We start from the raw sequence: 24,531 nt of genomic DNA, 5'->3' as shown, positions 1-24,531 counted from the left end.
TGAATATGTGTTGCTGCCAGATGATCTAGTTTGAGTATTTTTCAAGGCATTTTCACACACTACAGTCACTATGAGATAATACATAGAATGGTGGGGAAAAAACATCCAGTGAGCTGAAGATCTGCAGGCAGAAACACCTGGTTGATGAGAAAGGATAGAGATACCGGAGTGACCTGAACGCTACAGTACAATTATCACTCTTTACAACCACGGTGAGTAGAAAAGCATCTCTGAATGCAAAACACTATACAGTGATGCCTCGTGATACGAGTTTAATTCGTTCCGTGACCTTGCTCGTATCTCAAAACAATTTTCCCCGTTTAAATGAATTGAAATCCCATTAATCCGTTCCAGCTCGCAAGATTCCAGTCCAGTTGTTTTGTTTGTGTTTTGAATATGAAAAATGTACAGTACGTGTATTTATAAATGACAAATATTGTATAAAAACATACAGTAATAAAAGAGAATGTTAAAAACAACTGGTTTTACTTTACGGAAGATGCGCACGGAGGTTGAGGGAGGAGTAAACAGACACTTTCACTTTCGTTCACTTACTCGCTGCTTTACACTTAAATGGAAGTTAACTAAACTTCACTAAAATTAACGAACATAAATCAAGACATCCATATTACCCGACAATTTAAATTACAAATTCATAGAGCCACTCTAGTGCTTCGCTGCTCCCGCGATCTAAATGCTGGAACCCGTGTTCCTTGTACCAGTTTACGTCATAAATCTTCCCATATTGTCTCTCTCTCTCTCTAATTATTTAATTACTTATTTATCCATTCATTCATTTATTACTTTCCAAAAACGCGTAAGCGAGCATATTAAATACTACGCATGATTAATGGTTCTGTTATACGGGGGGTCTATTCTATTTTCTGGTGGCTGCTCCCCGCACTCTGACCCTGCATGCGCACGGACGGGCGCGTGGATTTTTGTGCAGAACAGAACCATACCGCCAACACTAACTGTATGCATGTCATCTAATACATTCTCTTTTGACAAAGTGGTCCTGACAGAACAGAAATTCTCTTAACTTAACTGAACTTTGCTACAATTTCTGTTTTCTTTACTACATTCATTTTGCTTAATTTTCTTCATTGCTTTTCTCTTCACTTGTTTTTGCGGTCGTTTTAATAAAAACCTGTCATATCGGATGCGGTGTAGTCGCACAAGTAAATTTTTTTTAAAGGATCCAACGCTCAAAACGGATTCGAAAATTACGGATGTGCAGATGGTCGGCACCTCACGCAGCCCCTTTGCGACTCTCCATAGGAAATGAATGACTTCCGTTTTATCAACCGTCGTTTGTCGCGTGCAGTGGAAAGATAGCTTTAACCGAGTGAGACGCGGGAAGCTGAGGCGGAGGAAACAGAGCACACGTGGTTGTTGGGGATTTTTGTTTCGGCGGCGGCGGCTCTTATGCTCGTATCTCAAAAAATTGCTCGTATATAAAGGCAAAAAATTTGGTTGAATCACAGCTCGTATCTCAAAAAATTCGTATGTCAAAGCACTCGTATCTCGAGGCATCACTGTATAAGGTTCCACACACTGCTCCTGTCAGGCAGTTACAGAAATCTGACTCTACAGTGGGTGTAGACTCAAGGAAAATGGACAGTTACAGATCAGAAAAAAGTCACCTTGTCTTAATCCAGTTTTAATGAATATGTGTTCGGTGGCACAAAAACTCAAATCAAAATATCCAAATCCCCTTCGGTCCTTGGACTTTCGAGAACACCGTTTCCCAGACCACCACACTGAACGCTTGGGACTGTGTACCAAGTCTGTTTATGATTCTGACTCATGACTGTGCCGCAAAGCACAGCTCAACCTCTCCACTAAGTTTTCTGATGACACCACAGTGGCCAGCCTCATAAGCAACAACGATGAGTCAGCGCACAGGGAGGAGATGGAGCAGCTTGTCGACTGGTGCAGAGACAGCAGTCTATCTCTCAAAGTCGATACATTGAAAACGATTATTGTTGAGTCAGGTGGGCTCCGGAGTGATCGCTCCACTGCACATCCAAGGCAAAACTCACAGAGTTAAAGTCTCTAAGCTCCTCTGTGTACACATCACAGATGACCTCACTTGGACCTTTTCCAACACAAAAAAGCCCAATAGTGTCTTAACTCCCTTCCATCTTTCACACTGGGACAACTGAGAGATTTCTAACCTGCTGTTTCAATGTTACATAATGGGAACGTCACCGTCTCAGACGACAAGATCTGACAGGAGACCGTGAGAACATCAATGTCTTTCAAAAACAACTGATACATCAACCTCAAGCTCTACGTTGACAAGACTACCTGTCTCATGAACTCGTCACCTTATCTAGCAGAAGGTACTGGAGCATCAATCTCACCACTTCCAGAACAGTTTTTCGTGACAATTCAACATACTCATCGATAGCTAACTCTTCCGTATCACACATGCAGCTACCAACTGGTGAGGCTCTGGGCTAGCACATTTCCTCCGAGACACATGAAGCCTCCCAGCCATGTCCTTTTGAGCTGCTGCTCATAATACATCACAAGAAAGCCAAACAAAAAAAAAAAAAGCAGAGCATTAATTGTCCTCTTCCACATACTGTACATGAGCTGACCGATGCCCATTGATGATCTGATGATCTGTGACCTCTTTGGAGATCTCTGCACTCTTGTACTTCAACATTACAGTATTATCTCATGGGCTGTATCGTGATGCTGTATCATGACATGATGCTATGGGACACTTTTTCCTCAAGTAGCTTGTTGCTTCTGGATGCTTTTAACACCTGATATTTCTGCTACTGCGATAGCTTCATTGCACTCCGGTGACAGCTTTTCCAGTCGAACTGCTTTAAAGTGTGCATTTTACTGACAATTGTTTGCACTGGTTTCTAATCATATCCTGGTTCGACCAACCGGTAGACCGAACCTCAGCTCTTTCTAAGCCATGGCGTTGACCCGATATCGTTCCTGCCATTTTGTTCCAAGTTATATCGAGGTATGTCTTTAACTTGACACTTGACCTACACTTCAGAAGCACTTACTCTTTGTGATGGAGTTATGGATACTCATTGCTCTGGAGTTTCTCTCCGCTCTGGAGTTCCTCTCTATACGTGCTGAGTGAAGAGGTGCCTCACTGCCCGATGGTCTCTCCTCGCCCAGCACATCTATTCCAACTCCAACCTAAAGAGAAAAAGAGCGATAGAGCGAAAGACAGACACACAGAAATGTTCAGATAGGTGCTATATACTGATGAGTAACAATCCTTCTGCGATAAATGACACATAGAGACAAATCCAAGTGGGAGATAACAGGAAAGAGGTGCAAAGCAGATAAGAAAGATGGTGCAAAGGATTTGAACTGAAGCAAAAAAAAAAACACAGGATGGAGTGGGAGTGAGAGTGAAGGAGGAAGAGGATGAAATATATGGGAGAGTGGAAGAGGTTGTAAGTGTTTTAAGCCCAGTTTAAAAAGTTTGTAGAATGAATCACATCCTAAATATAGCTTATTTATTTTATAGAATCCCCTGCATGAGATGTGAGAGAGCATAATTTTAGCTCATGATAAAACATCAGCAGTGCAGTGTTGTGTAACTCAGTGCTTCAAGCTGTGTATTAAATATTCATTAAATATTAAATATAATCCACTCACTGGTATAAATATAGCATCTAAAAATAACCGCTCTAAAATCACGAGTCAGAGGAGGATTACATTAAAAAGATGAAATCCGTAACGCAACGTTTGAACGGACGGCATGTATTTATTTAGCGCTTCTCCAGAGGTTCGTCATCATTTAACCGCAACCTAAAACGTAGCTTAATTACCCGTAATTCTCATGTAGCTCTGCTAAGAACGCAATAATGGGGTAATATTCTTTTATTATAGAAAATAATAACAGACTGATGACGAAACAACGTTTCTCTAGGACCGGCTGTGCTACATAAAATGACATAAAGCTACATCAAACAAACTTATGTAATATTACACTTGTGTAATAGCAGCAGTTTGATGAGGGGTTGAAATGTGGTGTGTGAAACAGCAACAGTCAGTGATTTGATTTGATTTGGTGCAGTTAAAATAAATGAATGTTACTTATTTTGTGTGTATTTTGACTTCTGTGAGCACCGAAACAAGTGCCTACAATGTCAATAAATAGCTTAGTTTTAGTTCTAGTAATAGTACTAGTTGTAATAGCGACTGCATAAAGGAGTACTGCGGCTTATTTAACACTTAGAAGACTTTGCAATGTCACAAATGTCATGTTTATTGGGTTGTATTTGATTTGGGTTGTGTTTGATGTAAAGAAACTGCAGCATGCCTTCGCGACACATATTAAGGTTGCCAGCTCTATGAAAAAGCTTCCCGAAAGAGAATTTATACAAAGGTGGTGGGAAAGATGAATGCAAGAGGGAGAAACGTGTCACATTCTGACCTGTCCATCTTCAAGGAGAGGAACCTTTGGTTTGACAGCCAGTATGAGGTCAGGGGTGACGTCGCTCAGCTCTTCGGGATTCTCGTAGATATGCCTGTTCACCTTCACCCCAACGTTATCGTACACATGCCTTAAACAGATACACAGGGAACAAATATTAAGCTTAGAGTCTATTCATACCATACAGGACACTACGGATAGATATAACGTGACATTTCAGGCCTGAAAGGTTTTACGTCCTGCATGAACCGGATGCTCTTAAGAAGCTGTAAGTGTGATGTGTAAAGTGCAAAGCAGAAATATCTCTCGTAGTAGTGTTTGATGATGTGTACCAGCAGGAACGCTGCTATATCAAACAGAACAGGAACCGAAGGGCTGAGTAGAGTTGTGTAACACCACAATGACACATACACAACTCGATGACGCAACAAGACCACTGCCTCTGCTTTTGGTGCTAAAATGAGCATCAAGAGTTCAAACGAACATGATTCTCTGAAGAAGCATGCTACAGTATGTGAAGGTGTAAAGTGCTGGGCGTTAGAGCAGAACGCTGGCATCCTGTGTGGGATGGAATCTGTTTCCTTATGCTTTGTATTGTTTTTGGATGCCTTTGTTGTAGGTCATTGTGATGTTTTATTTCGGCTGAAAGAGCATCACAATTCTCACACTTTTGAGCTTGTTCTTGGAACAACTGGTTTACATAAAAATCTTACGCAAGCATTGATTTTCTGAGACGATTAGAGACCAGAAGTTGCGTGAGTAAGTCACTGAACCACAAGGGCATATCTGTGAAGATTAATAATTAAATGTCAGTGAGGTTGTGTCTCTGTGTGTGTGTGTGTGTGTGTACTGTATGTGTGTGTGTGTACCCATCACAGATGTCCTGACAGGGCAGGGTTCTATCGAATGAGTAGCTGCGTGTGAGAGATGAGGGAGTGATTTCCAGCGCCTGTGATGGGGGATTGTCTTGCAGTGAAGTAGCTCTTAGGAGAGGCAAGCTGGGTGGAGAAAGCAAGCCACTGATGTCTGGAGTTCTACTCTCATCTTCCTCCCTCATATCTGATTGGGTCACGCTGTCTGACTCCTCCCCTTCGCCCTGCTCCCTTTCCCCCTCTCTCTCCTCCTCTTCACCCTCGTCCTCGTCCTCGTCTCCCTCTCGCTCGTCCAGGATCCAGGCCTCGCCCGAGTGGCCCTCGCCAGACTTGCTTTCTGCATCTTGGATGGACTTCTGATAGAGTTCAGAAAAGCTTCTGTACACACACACACACACACACACACACACACACACACACACACACACACACACAAATGGAATGTTTACATACAAAATAACCAGAACAGAATACAATTTTAGTCCATTTTTAATGAGGTAAAAGAGGTTAGATAAAACATCCAGCATGTCAGTCTTCAAATCCAGTTACACAATAATAATCTTTGTAGACTTTCTGCACTGGTATTATCGTGTCACAAGGTACATTGTGTGATGTAAAAAAGGTTTTAGGATAAAAAATGGACAGGTAAAGAGCACACACTGCATCAGGAACCTGAACTGAGAGGAGGTTTTACTAAGACTGACAAAGACCTTGGTAGTGACAGATGTTCTTGCAGCTGTAACACTGACACTAAAGTGCAGGTGATTTATTTAAGCCATAGTTATATATATATATATTTAATAATAAGTCATATCACACAAGCGTTAGTGGTGGTATCGTACTGAACATTATCACGGATATCGATCACCAGCAGCCGATTCGCAGCTCTGCCGATCTTCATTACATCAGCATGATCGCTAGTGTGATGTTAGCTACAGTACAAACCATTGTTTTTTAAACGATTAAGTGACATGTCAGACACAATACGGCTAAATTGTTTGCTTATTTTTGCTTATTCTGACACTAAAAATGATTCCAACAGAAGCTTTGGTTCAATGATGCCATGAAAGCACAACCTGACTGAGAGCATGTAGTAAATACGGTAATGATATCAAAGCAATGATCTCTTTCTAAAATTGCTGTTCCAACGCTGTTGAATTCTCAGTTCTGAGCTACAGTTTTCTCTGTAACAGACATTAGCTCCAGCTGTAAGATTTATATTGATGTTCTAGTATGATTTTTTTTTATAAATAAATGCAATTGTTTGCCAATCAGAGTAAAGATGTGCTTTTAAATGCAAGACGGTCTTTAACACAGAAAGAAAGAAAGAAAGAAAGAAAGAAAGAAAGAAAGAAAGAAAGAAAGAAAGAAAGAAAGAAAGAAAGAAAGAAAAAATAAAAATAAATAAAAAATAGAAAGAAGGAAAGAAAGAAAGACAGAAAGAAAGAATGGATGAAAGAAAAAAATAAAGAAAGAAATAAAGAAAAAAGAGAAAAAAGAGAAAAAAAGAAAGAAAGAACAAAATAATTAATGAAAGAAAGAAAGAAAGAAAGAAAGAAAGAAAGAAAGAAAGAAAGAAAAGAAAGACAGAGAGAAAGAATGGATGAAAGAAAAAAAGAAAGAAATGAAAGAAAGAAAAAAGAAAGAAAGAAAGAAAGAAGGAAAGAAATAATAAAAGAAAGAATTAAAGAAAGAAAGAAAGAAAGAAAGAAAGAAAGAAAGAAAGAAAGAAAGAAGGAAAGAAATAATAAAAGAAAGAAATAATTGAAAGAAAGAAAGAGCACCTAGTGAGCGAACTGTAAAAAATGTAAAAGTGAGATGACATAAACATTAAAGCTATAAATAAAACACACAACATTCCCGGCCCCGGTCCTGTCCTTAATAAATAATAAATTACTGGCATGTTGTTGTGCTGTTAGAGGGAAAAAACACTTTGTGATGGTCTCTCATTGAAAAAAACAAACACTGTTGGCATGGTAACAGTCACGGCGTCTGCATCACGTGACATCACACCACCAATTACCGATTATTTTTGTGTTTTGTTCCTAATGTAACACGCACGCACACACACACACACACACACACACACACACACACACACACACACACACACACACACTCACACACACACACACACACACACACACACACACACACTCACACACACACACACACACACACACTCGCACACACACACACACACACACACACACACACACACACACACACACTCGCACACACACGCACGCACACACACACACACACACACACACACACACACACACACACACACACACACACACACTCGCACACACTCGCACACACACACACACTCGCACACACACACACACACACACACACACACACACACACACACACACACCACACACACGCACACACACACACGCACACACACACACACACACACACACACACACACACACACACACACACACTAGCAGAGATTTTAGGGTTAAATCTTCAATCTCAGTTAAAGGTATCAAGGGAATTTCCAAAAAAATGTCCAGCACATTTAAAAATAACACCAAAATCATTTTGCCAGTTCAAGGCTAAACGACCCATTGTTTGAACTGGAGGAATTGTGTGCCCTTCTCTGCCATTCACATAATAACAAAGGGTGTTTTTTTTAGTAAAGATGCCTGATAGAGTGTTTCTGCATTCACTCGACTTAACGAGTTCATTTTCTGAGATATATTAAGCTGCTGGAAGTGTGAAGCTAATTTTACCTGCACTGTCACCATCCAGCTGGCTCCGTAATCTCTGAACTCTGCACCATCAGGGATACATTAGTCCTGTCTACCTGACCAACAACGAGAGAATTTCTCTGCAGTCTCTTTGTTTGTCTCTCTCTCTGTGTGTGTGTGTGTGTGTGTGTGTGTGTGTGTGTGTGTGTGTGTGTGTGTGTGTTGTGAACTCTGGTAGCATCATTAGTAGAATTGATTGTTGGTTCTGCAGCTGGTGGAACAGCGATTCGAACACATCATTAACAACAAAATGAGTCTGACCTCTAGCTGTCTATCTTCCCTTTCTTTCTCCATCTGTTCCTCTGCCTTCATCCTTTCTTTGCTCTCTATCTATCATTTCGTCTCCGGTTCTCACTCCAGTCCCGTAACTCATGTTCATCCTCTGTAACGCTGTGTGCACGCTTTATTCCAGGGTATTCTACATATACGATGCTATAATCCCTCTTTCTCTTTGTCTGTTCTCATATTTAAACTGCTCTTTCAGGACAAAACGAATAGCCGTTCCACCCTTCCTCTGCTCGTCCTTCGTCCGGTTCTCCAACTATTCCCAAATCTGATTCTCTCCATCACTCAATTCATCTTCCTTCACTCCTTCTAAAACTCTGACTGTTCATTTCTTACCTCGGGGTATGTCCTCCTCTTATCCATCATGTCTCTCTCCCCCAAACTCGACTTTAACACATTCACAGTGACATTCATCATACCATCTCATTCCCTCTATCATTCTCCCACCCCTTTCTGTCTTCTCGTCTGTTTTCTCTCGTCTGTAATGTAGACTGTTGTCCCGATGTTACTTCATCCCTCATTTACGCTCTAGACGCACTCGCTCACTCGAATCATCCATATTTTTATACAATCTTCGTACCATCCTCCTCGTGCATCTCTACATCCCACTCCCTCTTTCTCTGGCACAGTTTGTCATTCATATCCATTCACTCAGAAACTCCACTCTTGCACATTCCTGTCTTCTTTTTTCTATCTCTCTGCTCCATCTATCTAACATCATGTTCATATCCCTTTTTTTAAACCCTGAGCATAATAATCTGGGTTTTTACTTTCTCTCCTAAATCCAAGAACATTTATCGTTCCAAAATGTAAAACATTTTTATACTTGTCTTCATCCCATCCTCTCTCCCTCCTTCTCTCCTTCATCTGTCTCACCTGCGAGGTTTGCCGTTCTCGTCGGGTGGGATGACGGTGATGTGAATTTTGGGGGCCGTACGCAGCAACCTCGTTCTCTCTTCTTGGCTGAGGTGGACCAGCGTGTGTCCGCAGAGTCTCACTATACGTGCGCTCAGCTGTAGGCCTCCGCTCTCGGCGTAACAGAAGCGCTGCAGATCCGTCACGAAGCCCTCTGCGCTCATTATGAAGCCCGGCTGACCCGTGTTGTCCCTCAGAGGGGTGACTTCACGTGCCTCGCATCCTCTTGTCACCAGCTACAACATAATAATCACAATAATCTCATTAGAGGATCTGTCATCTCACACACACACACACACACACACACACACACACACACACACACACACACACACACACACACACACACACACACACACACACACACACCTACAGGGCATGTTTAATTAGCTCCACCTTCAGGATGGAAATATACCTTTATACATGCTTAAACCAGACTTAAAACATACCTGACCCTTTTATAATTACTAGAACTTTTATCTTGTGAATTGAAATAGTTATTTTTATTTTCTGTTATGATGTATAATTGTTTTATATTTTCCCTCTAGATGTGAATGAAATCAGTTGAATGAATGAATGAATGAATGAATGAATTAAATAAATTGTTGTCAACAATAAATAAATTTGTAAAAGTGTAAATTAATTAAGTCAAAATGAAAAAAATTGCAAATTTAAAAAAAAACAAACATGAAGATCCATGTTGGTGTTGATGATGATGATGATGATGGTGATAAAAAATCTTTTCTTGTATTTAAAAGCAGACAGGAACTAAAGGTTCTGTGAACAGAAATTGGAAAACTGATCCCTTTAGCACATCGTAATTCATTTTCATTTGCCACTGATTTGTCAGCTCCATACAAAATAAATCTATCTTTTTGCTGCTTGCTAATGGGAACGCAGCTTTAGATTAGCGTTGAGTTCCAGTCTTTATCTCGACCCAAGAAAACGTAACAGAAAATAAACGTTGCTTGGAAAGATTGTCTAAAGACATCTGAGTCATCGTCTCAGCAGCAGAGTTGATTAACGAGTACCAATCCTCACCTCAAGCCTCTGCACCACCTCTTTAATATCCTCCGTCTGGCTCTCTGACACTGTAATCGAGACAGCTTCGCCCCTCTCGTAAAAGATATCCAGACAAGGCCCACCCTTGATGCCAGGCACGGTCACTGCCTTCCACCCGATCACATCACGGCACGAGCAGTTAAAGATGACCAGCTTGCTGCAGCGTTCAATCAGCACCACAAATTCGGCCGAGATGCCCAGCAGACAGGCCAATTTGGGCCCGTCGTCATCCTTGCTGGCGCAGACGGGCCATACCAGAGCGCCGGCACTGTGTAGCTCTGCTCCTTTAGCAGCCTTGAACTTATCTTTGCGTTTGCCTCCCAGGGAGAGCAGGGGAAACTTGGTGGATGAATCAATAGGTGTGGTGGTGGCATTGTTCTCTGCTAGGTCCTTTAGATATTCCTGACGTGTGCGTGTGGCCATCGATCGGAACTTCTCCGATTTCTCAGCTGCGTTTTCAGCGTTTATAGCCTTGGCGAGCAGGAAGTCACGGAAAGCTTGCGAGCGTGGAAAGCGAGCACCTTTGGGGAAAAGTGGGCCAAAAAGAGGGATGTCCTTGGAGCGAGTAACAGCAACGCTAAAAAACAGAAAAACATTCAGAGTGAGACTTTAACCTCCAATGGGTCAACAACTGACTCAGTAATGACACTTTTGGCTGCCACCGCTAGCAACGATTAAACAAGGGTATCTACTTGAACGCAGGTGTAAGCGCTATAACCACACAGTATTCCTAATCTGCATTGGCATCAACCAAATTTTCTTCCTGTATTCGGCCAGATGCTGTTTGTTGTGACAAGTGAACGCACCCACACTAATGATCACTGACACAACAAGCGGTGTGACAACAAAAACCCTCAGCGCAAACATTTTCATATGCACTCCTTCATATGCACGCTAACTAACGACTATATTGATGATATTTCTGTCACCATAAATATAATAATATAAGCATGAATATGCTACTTTACCCAGCTTCTAACTGACAGACAAAATAACTGATAAACCAGAACAAATCCTTTGGCTACTAAATTTGAATCAGACCATGACGTTATGCAGAAAACATTAGACTTCTTTTGTTAAATCGATGTATCATAAAGACGGGAACTTAGACGATATAAATCTTTTGTCCTATAGTCTCATACATGTTTGAGGAAACAAACAAAGTAAGGCTGTTATCCAGGGTTATTTCTACTATTTCCACCATTCATTCATTCATTCATTTATTTTCTACCGCTTATCCGAACTACCTCGGGTCACAGGGAGCCTGTGCCTATCTCAGGCGTCATCGGGCATCAAGGCAGGATACACCCTGGACGGAGTGCACATACACACTCTCATTCACTCACACACTCACACACTACGGGCAATTTTTCCAGAGATGCCAATCAACCTACCATGCATGTCTTTGGACCGGGGGAGGAAACCGGAGTACCCGGAGGAAACCCCCGAGGCACGGGGAGAACATGCAAACTCCACACACACAAGGCGGAGGTGGGAATCTAACCCCCAACCCTAGAGGTGTGTGAGGCGAACGTGCTAACCACTAAGCCACCGTGCCCCCGCACGTTTATATTACTTCAGTTAAATATTAGAATTCTCGCATATTGCCACTGTGAAATGAATGAAATAATTAACCACATAACATTTTTTACCCGTCCCTCACAATTTTGAGCAGACTGTGTATATTTCAGGCTAAAGTCACCTGCTTTGGGTCATTTCATTTGTGTTCATTTTTTGTTAATGGTTCAAACAATTTCATTTACACCAACTGATATACGTCAGAGTTTTTTTTCTTGAATCGCTCCGCTTGTTGTTTTTTTTTTATGTTCAGAATAAATCTTATTGATTTGCTCTCTCTACGCCTCGTAGCGGACGGTGTTATCTGATCGCTCTTACCGATAGTAGGTGTTTTCCGTGCAAGGCTCGTGCACTTGGACGATTATGAACACGTGCTGGAAGTGAGAGCGGATGGTTTTGGGGGTGAACGGCATGGCCCCCGGCTCCTGGAAGACTATCGTCACAATATCGTTCCCTATATGTCTTTTCCTCAATAGCTGCAAGAAAAACAGACAGCTGTGAGATAACAGAGCATAGAAATGTACATTTAAGGCATTTGCAGACATGCCTATCCAGAGCATCTCATTTCATACACCTGAGAGTTAAGGGTCTTGTTCAGGGGCCCAAGAGTAATAGTTTGGAGGACCTGGGATTCAAACTCACAAACTTCTAATAAGAAGTCCAACATCTCGTCTAACCAGTAACCACAGTAGTCTAGCCATGAAACTAGCACCACTTACCCCAGATGAGGTGGTCCGGATCATGCTTGGACATTTTTCTGTTGGAACATTATGTGAACGTGAACAAAAACACACGGAACAAGACGCAACTGCCGTGTCTTGTCCCGTGTGTTTTTGTTCACGTTTGTGTTGACGTGTTTGCCCCACCCAGTTTTAATTCCCACTTCTGCACACCTGTTCCTTATGTCTTTAACTGTCTTCCCTATTTACCCCTATATATAAAATCCTTGTCGTTTCTGTTCGGTGTCTCTGTTTTGTAGTTTGGATTTTCGCTTTCTCTTCTTTCCCCGAGTTCTTTCCCCGGTGTTTTCCATTTTGTATCGTTAATAAATCGTGGTTTTTTTTTTTTTTTTTTTTAGCTATCCCTGCGTTTGTGTCCGGGATTTATCTGTGAAGACACCCCGATTTTTCTGACAGAGATGGTCAATTCTAAGTTGATGTTAGAATGTCATATAAAAACCATTATGTAATAAATAAGCTTCCTCAGATGGATTTGCAATCATTAGAAAGTACAATGTGCTGCTAAAGAGCACAGGGGAAAGAGTTTGTTTCCCTTTTTTGGTATGTTGGCCAGCCACGATAACTAACTGATCTGTCTGGTGTCTTATCTGATGTTTTATCCGATTTTACAAACTTAAACTGTAAACAGTCGCTGTCTTGTTCTTGACTCAAATTCCTCGCACATATGTTCATGTGTGAACTCTCAGCCCCCACCCAGCGCTCCCCAATCACACAGCAGATAGTAGCATTAAACCCACCCACCCACAAAGCACTCCACAAATAGAGAGACAATTTTGGACTGGGATGTACACTTACAGAAGAAAAAAAATCTCACACTCATAATGAGATGTGCTGAAAACTTCTATCAGTGTCAGAAAGCTTCGAATGAAGTCTCATAGTGTTAGCAACGTTAAGAAGCTCATCTCAAAGCGAACAGCAGAAAGGCAGCATGTTACAGTATGACGGAAATGCAAAACGAATCGTTTAACCCCATTTGATCACATTGTTTAGAAAACCAGCCAACAAACCTGACGGATATGAGCCGCAAAGCCGACGGATGGCAACAATATCCATATTACCTCAAAATGTCTTTAAAATATGGTGTTGTCTTGGTTTACATACTGTACCCACACTCGGCTCTGAACTCCTTTCTATTTGCTCTTTAATATGTGCTCTCCAAACATAAATGCTGCTATTATTATTATTACTACGGCAGTCCAGATCGCTCGACCACATGGCTAAGGATGTATTGGGATCATGAGACTTTAAAAGAAACTCTGCTATTTGTGGTATTGAATGTTGTCATTATTTATCTGTTTGTCTGTTATGATGGTTCTCTTTATCGTTCGTCTTTGAGCGTGTCGTGTTTACCTGTTGTGTGTTGTTGGATGTGTATGGGAGCATGGTGGAAATATGGAACATGATCTCGTAATCTTGATACCGTGTGTATAGAGAGTGTGTCCCGGTGGAATCCGCTGTGAAAACAGAAGGGAAGATTTGTGAACGCTGACACGTTTGGATTACTGATGCTTACACATTTGTACATCTGTACCTTATGTTCTACATGACACTGAGTAGTAGTGAGTGTATGTTTGCGGGTTTTTTCTCACTCTTGGTATCGAGCTGTGCTCTGTATTTCTCCCAGCCCTTCAGTCTCACTCTGTCTCCCAGCAGGTCCAGGAACTCGTCGAACGCCGGACCGGCACTCTCGTTATTATACATGTCTTCCTCTGTACTCTGTTCTGCACGGCAGTACATCACCCCAACCTTTCGCTGGAAATTCAGCTACACACACACACACACACACACACACTCGGATCAGTGGCTGGATTGTCTGTGAGTGTTAAATATTAATAACAATAACATACACAGCAAATATGTTTAATAACATATCTTCCCTTAGGGACGTGCAATAATATAATACAAAGCACGAAGCTGTTGGGAATCCAGCCCATGTTTCTATTTCATTTCAAATTCCTCTCTACATTAGAGCAAATTAGTGCAGACAGTTATTTAGACAATACTTAAGAAAGGTCTACTGTAGCATTAAAGGAAACTAATCCACGACAGATAATAATCCATGATGGGGAGATGTAATGCAAGTCAGAACTAGATTTGTAAAGTTTGTCGCGACAAACTTTGATGTTAGCTTTGAAGATGCAAGTATTTGCAAAGGCCGGTGCTTTTTGGAGGCGAGTGGACATAAGGGTCAGTGTTACTTTTGGAGGCAAGTGGACATAAGGGTCAGTGTTACTTTTGGAGGCAAGTGGACAGAAAGATAGGGTGCCAAAACATTTGAAGGCAAGTGGAGACGAGTGACAAGTGGAGACGTAATCCGAATACTCCTGAGGAAGTGCCCATGTTGTGCTAAAAAATTTTATTTTCAAGTGACATCATCAGAATACACGTGAGGAAGATCCCCTCATTGTTCTGTGTGTTTTGATATATCACATGTCCATGTTTTTGATTTTGCATATTTTGGGGGGTGGGGCTGCAGCAACATCCGAAAGGCCAGTCGGTACACCAATTTAATCCTTTGTTCAGAGTCTCACCCTAAATTAGCTGGCCGAGTTTGGTGTAGATAGTTTGAAAGCTTGCCGAGTTATAAGCCTCCAAATTTTATAATGGGAGTCTATGGGGAAAAAAGGCCATTTTGAGACCCGGTACCGGAAGTACCGGTACTCAGATCGCTTAGAAAAGTAATAGCAACAAACGACAGACCAGGGTCTACAACATATCTGAATTTGGTGCATGTGGCTCGAAAGCCCTAGGCCGCATTAAATTTTATAAATTTTTGTCTAAGCTTAAATAGGAAAACAGAATGTTGGCTTCTACAAAGATATGAACAGTTGTTCCATCTCCAGTCTCGATTTTGTCTTTCTCTTTACGTCAATAAGACAAAAAAAAAAAGCCTTGCTTATATTATCTCCAAAGAAACCAGAACACACAAACTGCTTTGTCCTGAAGACTTTCCTGTGGTGGAAAACCTACTGACGGCTACAGAGTTATGGGTTTCAACAATTATGGGTTTCTTTGTGGAACAGTAAATTTGAGTGACATTATTAGCTTTAGGTTACATAGCTCGTCCACCAGACAGTAATGAATAACAATATGGTAATAAAATGAGCACATTAATATAAACCCTCAGTACTGTACAATAAGTCGGTTAAACCAATCGGTGTATTAACAAAGGTTTGAACAATATTACGGGTAAAAACAGTGTAAATCTATTTTTTATCTAAAATTCTGCCGGTCAGTTTCATTCAACACCTGAGAGTCTCCTTTGCTAAGACTTACTGCTGTATTTTGTATATGAACACGATGCACGACGGTTGCTCTAACATCAGATTAGCATGGTTAACACGTCGTTATTTGCTGCTATGTCTACTACTTCCCACTCTCCTCTTGCTTCCTCTGTTCCTTTTCTTGTTTCCTCTTTCTTCTTTTACTTCATTACAGATTAGCCAGCTAATTTAACCCTTGTATGTTGTTCGGGTCTGTGGGACCCATATTCATAAACATCGATAGTTTTGAAAAACTTTGCTTGCTTGTAAATTTGTAGATTTTTTTCCACTCATAACTTGATTAAATTTGATTTTCTTTTTTTTTTTATTATTATTATTACATTTGATTAAAAAACAACAAAAAAAACGAATAGCACTTATTTTAATTAAATTTAAATTCAATTTAATTAAAATTTTAATTAAAAAATGTGATGTAATAAAGTTAAAGGGCAAATAATAACCATATATGCTGTTTATATTGCTTGTAATTGGGATGAAGTAAACATCTGTAGAGTATTTTAACATAAAATTTTTAATTGTGTTGAATTTAAACCCCAAAATTGCAGCGGGTCGACCAGACCCGACCCACGAACACTGGCTGAATAGCAAAGACACAAAACACCATACAAAGGTTAAGTTAGTTAGTTTAAGGGATTCCTTACATTATGCTCTATAACGTTCTTTAAACGTTTTCTGAAGGTTCCTGCACGAAATTAAATGCCTTGCCTATTCTGTAGCTAGTGTTTTGTATATCGATAACACATCATATCATATTATCATATTATATATCACTTCACCTCCCCCTGCCTGCCCTAGGTTTCGCTTCACATATCGTTCTTTCACGAGGAAATCAAAGCTCGAGATACTCACAATAACATTATTAACTTAAGCACATTAGCTAGATTACATAAGCACTTCTAAAGACTTTTATAAAGCATGATAAAGCATTCACACGTGTGTATCTTAACAGACCATGAAGTAAATGAACTCTGCATGAAGGTAACCGCTGAACACAGCCAAAGACATTGTGAAAGGAGGAAACAGTTTTAATGGCTAAATTTAATAGCTCTCGACATGAGTCTTTGGTAAAACTGGTCTGGGATTAGTTTGCTCACCCCTTGCTCATCCAGTTTGAGCAGCGTGTCACGAACTTTGGGAGATGGAGAAGCAAGCCTCAGACAGTGCAAGTTGAGATCTGGGAGGATGAACTCCAGAAGTCTCTTGGGGGAAAGCCCTCTTGGAGTTGTGTGCCGTGTTGCACATGGTACAGACTCTTCCAGAATGGAGCCACGAAGGGTCTTAAGCTACAGGTAAGAAACAGAAAAGCAAACAAACAAAAAAAAAACTCTGGTTGTTAAATAATTCTTTGAATTAATCTAAGAAAGCATTTTTTTTAGGTAAAAAAAAATCGTGCGGGTCATGTGACAGGGATTGAAATCAAACTATTCATTATGTATTTGTGTGTGTGTGTGTGTGTGTGTGTGTGTGTGTGTGTGTGTGTGTGTGTGTGTGTGTGTGTGTGTGTGTTGGGGTGGGTGGGTAGGTATGTGTTAGTGTGTCAAATGTGTGTGCACGATGGGGAGGTGGTTGCGTTCCTGCCTTTATGTGTCAGACGGCTTAATAGGAGGGTAGAGAGAGATAAGATGAAAGAAGAAGAGTAGAAGAGAGACGTCTACGAGACATGATAGCACTGTAGAGTGATATGAGGCGAGACACAGGGATAAGAAGTAGAGATATAATACTAATGCAGAGCAAAAAGACAGACAGGAGATGTCAGGATGAGAGAAGTCGACCGTGATAAACGGGAAGAAGGGAAGAGGGTGACGGGTAATTAAAAAAAAGAGGGGGAATATCAGTGAGACTTTACAGATGATTAGGTGAGAGGTTCGGCAGGTTAGGAACGAAGGTGACAAAACACGACTGGGTGAAAGACAGGGAAGGAAACACAAATAAAGGGGGATGAAAAGAAATCCCTTTAGCTTGTAAAGGTGTGTGGAGTATTAACTTTTTCACCTCTGTGGTCCTGAATATGATTCTAAACATATACTGAGCGCCACTCGAGCCTTCTTTCTCCTCACGCCGGAAACTGATAGCCACCGGCCCGAGTCGCTCGTCCGTGCCGAAGAAATTCTGATGGTCTGCCGGAAAGAACACAAACACTGTATTGCTCTTTATTCTTACATAACATATATTTGCCATTGTTTGATATAGTGATATATATATATATATATATATATATATATATATATATATATATATATATATATATATATATATATGTGTGTGTGTGTTATTCTTTGTTCTTTTTAACCTGATATGGATGCATTCAAAACATTTTGTCTTTTGAATAAAGATTCGGACAGTCAAAGAGGAGATACTAGCTACATGTGGTCTTTGAGGACAACAATCTCCTAATCAATACACAATAGTCAGACTGTATCTGACTGTAGAAAGGACATTATTCATAATAGCACTCTCTGGTGTTTATAACAGTTTATAATCACACCCTCCGGTGTCAACCAAATGAGGATGAGGTTCACTTTTGTCTGGTTCCTCTCAAGGTTTCTTCCTCTTCCATCTAAGGGAGTTTTACCTCACCATTTTAGTGTGGATGCAGAAACACAGCTCTAAAATTAATATGAATGATAAATAACAGTTTTCCTGCTGTGGAAATTACCAGGGAAGTTTAGTAAAGAGTACTTTATGGGAGATATTTTTTATGTGGAATAACACATAAGTCGTTAGAGAGACGGAGAAAAGAGCATGTGGTTAAAGTCTAATCCGTTTCTGTTGACCGGTTCGAAGTCAAGACGTTGTATTGGGTACAGATCAGAGCCTATTGGTGTCAGTGATAGACACAATCATATCAGTCAGAAGAATGTCTTCATTAAAATTAAAAGCTGAGAGGTTGCACTGATCAGATGACATTCTGGTTTAAAACAACGCTAAGATTAAATAAGATCAAACTTGTAACTCTGTCATAGATCCCTGAAGGTCATGTGGAGCAGCCCAGTCACTACCAAAATAAATTTCAACCGCAGAAACTGTGCAAATGTGTAAACTTCTTGTTTCGATTCCTACTCGACCTATCAGTGCGTTGCAGCACCTCTCAATAAAATACAGATGCTGCATTACTTTCTTACATTTGTGATAAAATATAAACATTATTTTGATCTGAAGAACATTTACACTAAAAGCAATTTTACATTTGAAGCAAATTCTCTGTAAATGGATCTCAAATGCTATTCCCTATTTATAAGGAAATTAAAAACGGTTAATAATTGAAACTGAAAAATATTAGTATTGAAAAGTAATGAAGAGTTTTATATTTTGTATGACATTCTGGGATATTACATGAACACCATTAAATAGTTCCAAATTCATTTATAGAAAGAGACAGAAATAAAAGGGTAAACCTGTAAAAAAATTCAAAAATTCAAAAAGCCCAACTTCTGCTATTCAGGGATTGTAAACAATGGACAGAAGAACAAAGAATTAAAGATTAGGAAGTTGAAAAAAAAGTCAAAGACGCGCTGCGATTGAGAAACCTGTCGCCGAGTTAGCTGCATCACAAAGTACAAACTGATGCAAGAATCGATGCAGACTTCAGCACATGCTGCCCTACTTTCACCCTCACAAGAAGAGTTGAAGTGCACAGACGACACAACTCGTGGTTACTGAGAGGGGAATTACAGAAAGGAAAACACATTTGCCACATAAAGGCAGACACACACAAACATGCACGTTTAAATAGTGTTCCGTCATCAAACAATAAGCCTTGGGTACACACACAGTACTGCACTGAGGAACACACAATATAAACTGCACTGTAAACTCTCAGCTTTTATACAGAAACACATTTTTAGGCAGTCAGACAGACAGAGAGACAAACAAATAGACAGACAGAGAGGCAGACAGACAGAGAGAGACAAACAGACAGACAGACAGACAGACAGACAGATAAAGTGATATACAGGCAGGCATTCAGACCTACAGATAGACAGACAGGCAGACAGATAGACATGCAGAGAGGCAGACAGATGGACAGACAGACAGGCAGACAGAGAGACAGATGGGCAGGCAGACATACAAGCAAACAGATAGACAGACAGGCAGACAGACAGACAAAGATAGACAGACAGACAGACAGACAGACAGACAAAGAGATAGGTAGATAAGATTAAGAATACTAATCATAAAGACCTATAAATCTTAGATATGGTGAAGCTTTCTGGAAAGAAACATCTATCTATCTATCTGTCTGTTTGTCTCTCTGTCTGTCTGTCTATCCATCCATCCATCCATCCATCCTATCTATCTATCTATCTATCTATCTATCTATCTATCTATCTATCTATCTATCTATCTATCTATCTATCTATCTATCTGTCTGTCTGTCTGTCTGTCTGTCTGTCGGTTTGTCTGTCTGTCTGTCTGTCTGTCTGTCTGTCTGTCTGTCTGTCTGTCTGTCTGTCTGTCTGTCTGTCTATGCGTCTCCAGTATCAGGGCTTTGTAACAGTCTATATGTTTTCCAGCATTCCATAAATTATATATACTACATAGTCTATATGCATTTCTCATTACTCACAGCTATAAAAACAGATTACAATTCGGAGATGTTCAACATCATTGCATGTAACTATTACCAGGTAAAATGTGTGCCAGTCTTTAATCAGTACAGAAATGTGATCAAGAGCAGATTTCTTAGACTTTCCTGGTCGTATTATATTCCTTAATTAAAGCACAATGTGAAAAGAACGTCTGATAATGTGGAATAAAACTATTGTGTTCATTACTTGAACGAATAATTACGAGGGAACCGCGAGTTAAATGCTGATCATTGTTTTTTAAGCATGTTTATTATTTTAGCCTGTATTTTAAAGCCCTAATGTGATGTAGAGCTGATGATCAGTAACCATGAATCAGTCTTGCAGTACATTTGTCATTGTTGCACATCTAGTCCCTGGTATTTTATTCTCTGACTGTGTTTTGTTGGCTGACAGGATGCAGTTGCAACAAAGAACACAAACGGACTTAAAGCATGAATCATGCCTGTGATATTTGGCAACAGAAGGCTGCAGAGTGTTGGCTTTATTAAAAGGATTTCAGTATCGTTTCAGGTATCAGCTGATACACAGAGTACTGAAATCGCTATGGTAACAAAAATGTGCATCCTTAGAACACACCCTAAAGCGGCATCTTCTCTACAGATACTTTACACGCTGTCTCACATGCTCACAAAATCAATCAGGAATCAGTCTTCCTCCTCACCTTTCATGTAGAAATACTTCTGGTAGTAGCGTGCCCCCAGGTCTGCATGCTCGATGAAGTAGTTGCTCTTTCCCTGCTGCTGCACATGGCTTTCTCTGGGTTCCTCCAATACAGACACAGCATCATTGGGGCTCTGGAGACTCCTCCATCGCCCGCTACCGCACTGGGTTTTTCCAAGTCCAGCCCTCTCTTCTCCCCCCATCTCGTTTCTAAAGTGTGGGCAGCTGAGAAGCAAATCATTGTCGTTGCCGTCTCCTTCGTCCAGAAGGCATGGTTCTGGTTCCTCTTTGCAAGCTGTCCCTACAGTCCCACTGGCCAGACTCTGAGAGGGTGAGGCAGGAGGGGCCTGGGAAAGAGGCCGGAGTTGCGAGGCAGCTGATGCCCCTGAGGTGATGTTCTTCTTGCGGCCTACGCTGTCTCGGCTAGTGGCTGCTTCACCCAAGTCAAACAGGATGCTCTGCACATCATAATGGGCAAAGTTGCGCACCCATGCACCTCCAACTGTCTGATCGCATGGTGCACAAGTAAGCTGAATGGGTGATGGCTTTGATTTCTTGTTTAGAGCTTCAGGTTTAGGGGGCTTGGCTGGTTTTTGGACTTCTAGTGCACGGAAAAAGCCGTCTGGCTCAGGCGGTGTATCCTGGAGCCCGAGTAACAAGAACGGATCTTTAAAGCGAAGAGCGTTGGGACTGAGAATGGTCTGCTCGTCCATGCAGGGCTCTGGAGGTTGGCTCTGCTTTTCTAATGAGGAGAGACTCCCATATTCCCGGTGGAGGACTATACTAGACTCGCCTTGTCCCACCTGTCCGGCCTTTTCGCTTGCTGACCTGACTGCTTTTGCTCCTGCCTTTGCCGCTGAGTCCAGATCTCCCAGAGTGACATCACTGTTGCTGCGCTGCATGATGTGGCCACGAGCAACTGCGCGCTGATTAAGCCCTGCCCTACTGGGTGTTGTCACACTCTCAACCTCTGCTCCCTCACCATCCCTCCGGGGCGGCCATTCTGCCACCACCACATGCTTGGGCTCAAAGACCGGAGTCGGACGTGGGCTCTGTCGGCGGAACTTTCGGATGAAGAGGTCGTCTGACTGCATGGTGCACTTTTCTGCTCTAATTACTTGGGCGAACTGTCTTCCTTTAAATCTTCTCTTCTCACTGTCCTCCTCTCTTGGTCAGGGATAAGTAGCTTCAGAGAATCGAAATAGTTGATGTGAGCATACAAATGGCGAAGGAGAAGTCATATCTCAATCACTTAGGAGGTATTTTCTGCTTAGCACAGTCCGGGTCGGTGTCTTCATCCTGCACACAGTGACTCGCAGTAGTGCCTCACTACTTAAGCAGATTCAGGAAGTCATTCTAGGCATGTCAGGACAAGACAATTCACTTTCATCATTTGAAACAATCTTGAACAGGAGGCTTCTGTCTCATGCTCATTCCTTCTTAACGTTGAATCCACCCAGGTTGTAAAAGAGCATTAGAATGAAGCAGGGGCTAAGAATAACGCAATTCCAGTTTAAGTCCTCGCTGTCAGCCACCTTCTCTTAAACCCTCACAGATTCGGCATCAAAGCATTCTGCATCCTGCAAACAAATAAACAAAAGACTTTTTATAACAGTGTGTGGACACGAGTGACCGAAAATACGTTATTCTGAAACACATCCCATGTGATGCAAGACCATTACACCATCTTGCTCTTGGCCTTAACTTAAACTTTATCAGCACCCGTCTACTTCAGGTGCTAGCTAACATATCCCTGTAGTTTTAAACTACCATTACTGAACTACTCTAATGCAGTAAGGATTACATTACAGCTACAGCTTAATCCTGACAACAAGCGAGAGCTACTAAAACAGGATTTTACAATCCTAAAGTAACACAACCCAAGAAAACACAAACACTGAGACAAATATGTTACGCAAAAAAAAAATTCATCTCGAAGTCAAGCACGCCTGTCTGACGCATTGTTCCACTTCACTTTGCTACCTTTGTTCTTTACTATTATTTTCTCCATTTGATAAAAATAGTCAGCGCTGGCCAACTGTCATGCAGGAGCCTGCACAATGGCAGCTCCTCTCACAGGGGAGGGAGCTTCCTGAGCCTGGCTGCAGCAGCGCAGTAAAAACAGCAATATACTACACAATGATAGAGCCACGGCCAATCTTTCATTCGATTGCTTGCTTGTTAAAAGCAGAAAAAAAAGAAGTTTTGATTAATATAACAGAAATAAAAACAGTGCACCCAGACCACACGTGAGAGCATTTGGATTAGACAAAAAATGTCTTGTAGCCTAAACAAAGAAAGAACACACGATGGTAACTGTATTATAAAAACATGTTAGTTTATTACAATAGGCTACACATTTGATTTAAAGGTTCACTGGCATCAGACTTTAAATTCCTTCCAGTTATTATTATTATTATTATTATTATTATTATTATTATTACATATGTGAGAGACCAATCGAACATTTGCACATTCTTACTACCATGTAACTAAATGTACAGTATACGTATATACACATTTAGTGACTAGTTGTTTTTACATATATGAGCATTTCGAACCACATTCAGCAAATTCATGGACAAAAATACATTTAGAACAATTCAGACAATAACACATATGAGTAAATATAAAGTAATGGCACCCTTGGCATGAAGGCCAATATGTCATGCATAAGGTGCCATTACTTTATAGCAATTCTTACCTTAATTCTCGGTTAATGTCTGGAACTGGTATGAAATTAAAATGATTATTAAATTGATTTTTATGATTTTTTTTTATTTACCACACCTGCTGTAGTGCACTTAGGGGGTTACGGAGTATGCTGAATATTCAACGCTATGCTTTTAGACTTGGTTATAAAATTGCTTGACTCTTTAATTAGTATATTATTTAATAAATAAATCATGGTACCAGAAGTAGGGATAGTTTAAGTATCAAAAGCTATTACAGATTTTAATATCAGTGCTATTAAAATTGCCCAGATCTCTAAAAAGGCTAAAGGTTAGTTAATGGTGTGCACCCATGTTTAAAAGTGTAATTTTCTTGTGCCTTTCTGAAGCAGTTGGAAACACAGACTTTCTAATTATTAACAACCTCTACAACCCTTTCTTGGGTTGATGACTCAATTAGGTGGGTCAAACAAATTCCTACAAAAATAACAGTTTTGTGTTAACCAGCAAGCATACTGACTATGTTTGTATTGTGTACATAAAGGGTTCGTCTGTGAAGAATAGCAGGAGTATCTGTGATTTTTAGAAAAATATCGTCACACAGGTGGAAATCACCGTAGCTCCAAAGATTCGGGGTCCCTAGTTCAGTGCTCCACACTCTAATGGAGCTTCTCATGTTCACT

The 24,531-nt window shown here is 40.8% G+C and overlaps 1 protein-coding gene across 6 annotated transcripts in view; it reads right to left on the bottom strand.

Moving 5' to 3' along the window:
• Nucleotides 1-24,531, bottom strand: part of zmp:0000001168 (signal-induced proliferation-associated 1-like protein 2) — a 64,778-nt gene that overhangs the window by 9,650 nt on the left and 30,597 nt on the right. For 5 of the 6 annotated variants that reach the window (XR_007139590.1, XR_007139591.1, XM_047809212.1 and 2 more), the window contains exons 2-12: nucleotides 21,178-22,756; nucleotides 17,920-18,044; nucleotides 17,022-17,210; nucleotides 14,233-14,407; nucleotides 13,994-14,097; nucleotides 12,222-12,379; nucleotides 10,305-10,902; nucleotides 9,225-9,499; nucleotides 5,296-5,676; nucleotides 4,427-4,556; nucleotides 3,039-3,177 (exon numbers count right to left, since the gene is read on the bottom strand). Coding sequence is in view for 4 of the 6 variants with exons in the window: in XM_047809212.1 (XP_047665168.1) it covers nucleotides 3,039-3,177; nucleotides 4,427-4,556; nucleotides 5,296-5,676; nucleotides 9,225-9,499; nucleotides 10,305-10,902; nucleotides 12,222-12,379; nucleotides 13,994-14,097; nucleotides 14,233-14,407; nucleotides 17,022-17,210; nucleotides 17,920-18,044; nucleotides 21,178-22,270 (3,367 nt within the window). In the remaining 2 variants the exon portion in view is untranslated. Of the gene's footprint in view, nucleotides 1-3,038; nucleotides 3,178-3,207; nucleotides 3,355-4,426; nucleotides 4,557-5,295; nucleotides 5,677-9,224; nucleotides 9,500-10,304; nucleotides 10,903-12,221; nucleotides 12,380-13,993; nucleotides 14,098-14,232; nucleotides 14,408-17,021; nucleotides 17,211-17,919; nucleotides 18,045-21,177; nucleotides 22,757-24,531 lie in introns of those variants that run through there. The other variant, XM_047809216.1, reaches the window with a different exon arrangement.

This window comes from Tachysurus fulvidraco, chromosome 26 (genome assembly GCF_022655615.1).
Source record: "Tachysurus fulvidraco isolate hzauxx_2018 chromosome 26, HZAU_PFXX_2.0, whole genome shotgun sequence".
In the NCBI taxonomy this organism is placed as follows: Eukaryota; Metazoa; Chordata; class Actinopteri; order Siluriformes; family Bagridae; genus Tachysurus; species Tachysurus fulvidraco.
Note: the sequence above shows the minus strand (reverse complement) of the source record. Positions and strands in the feature narration are given on the sequence as shown.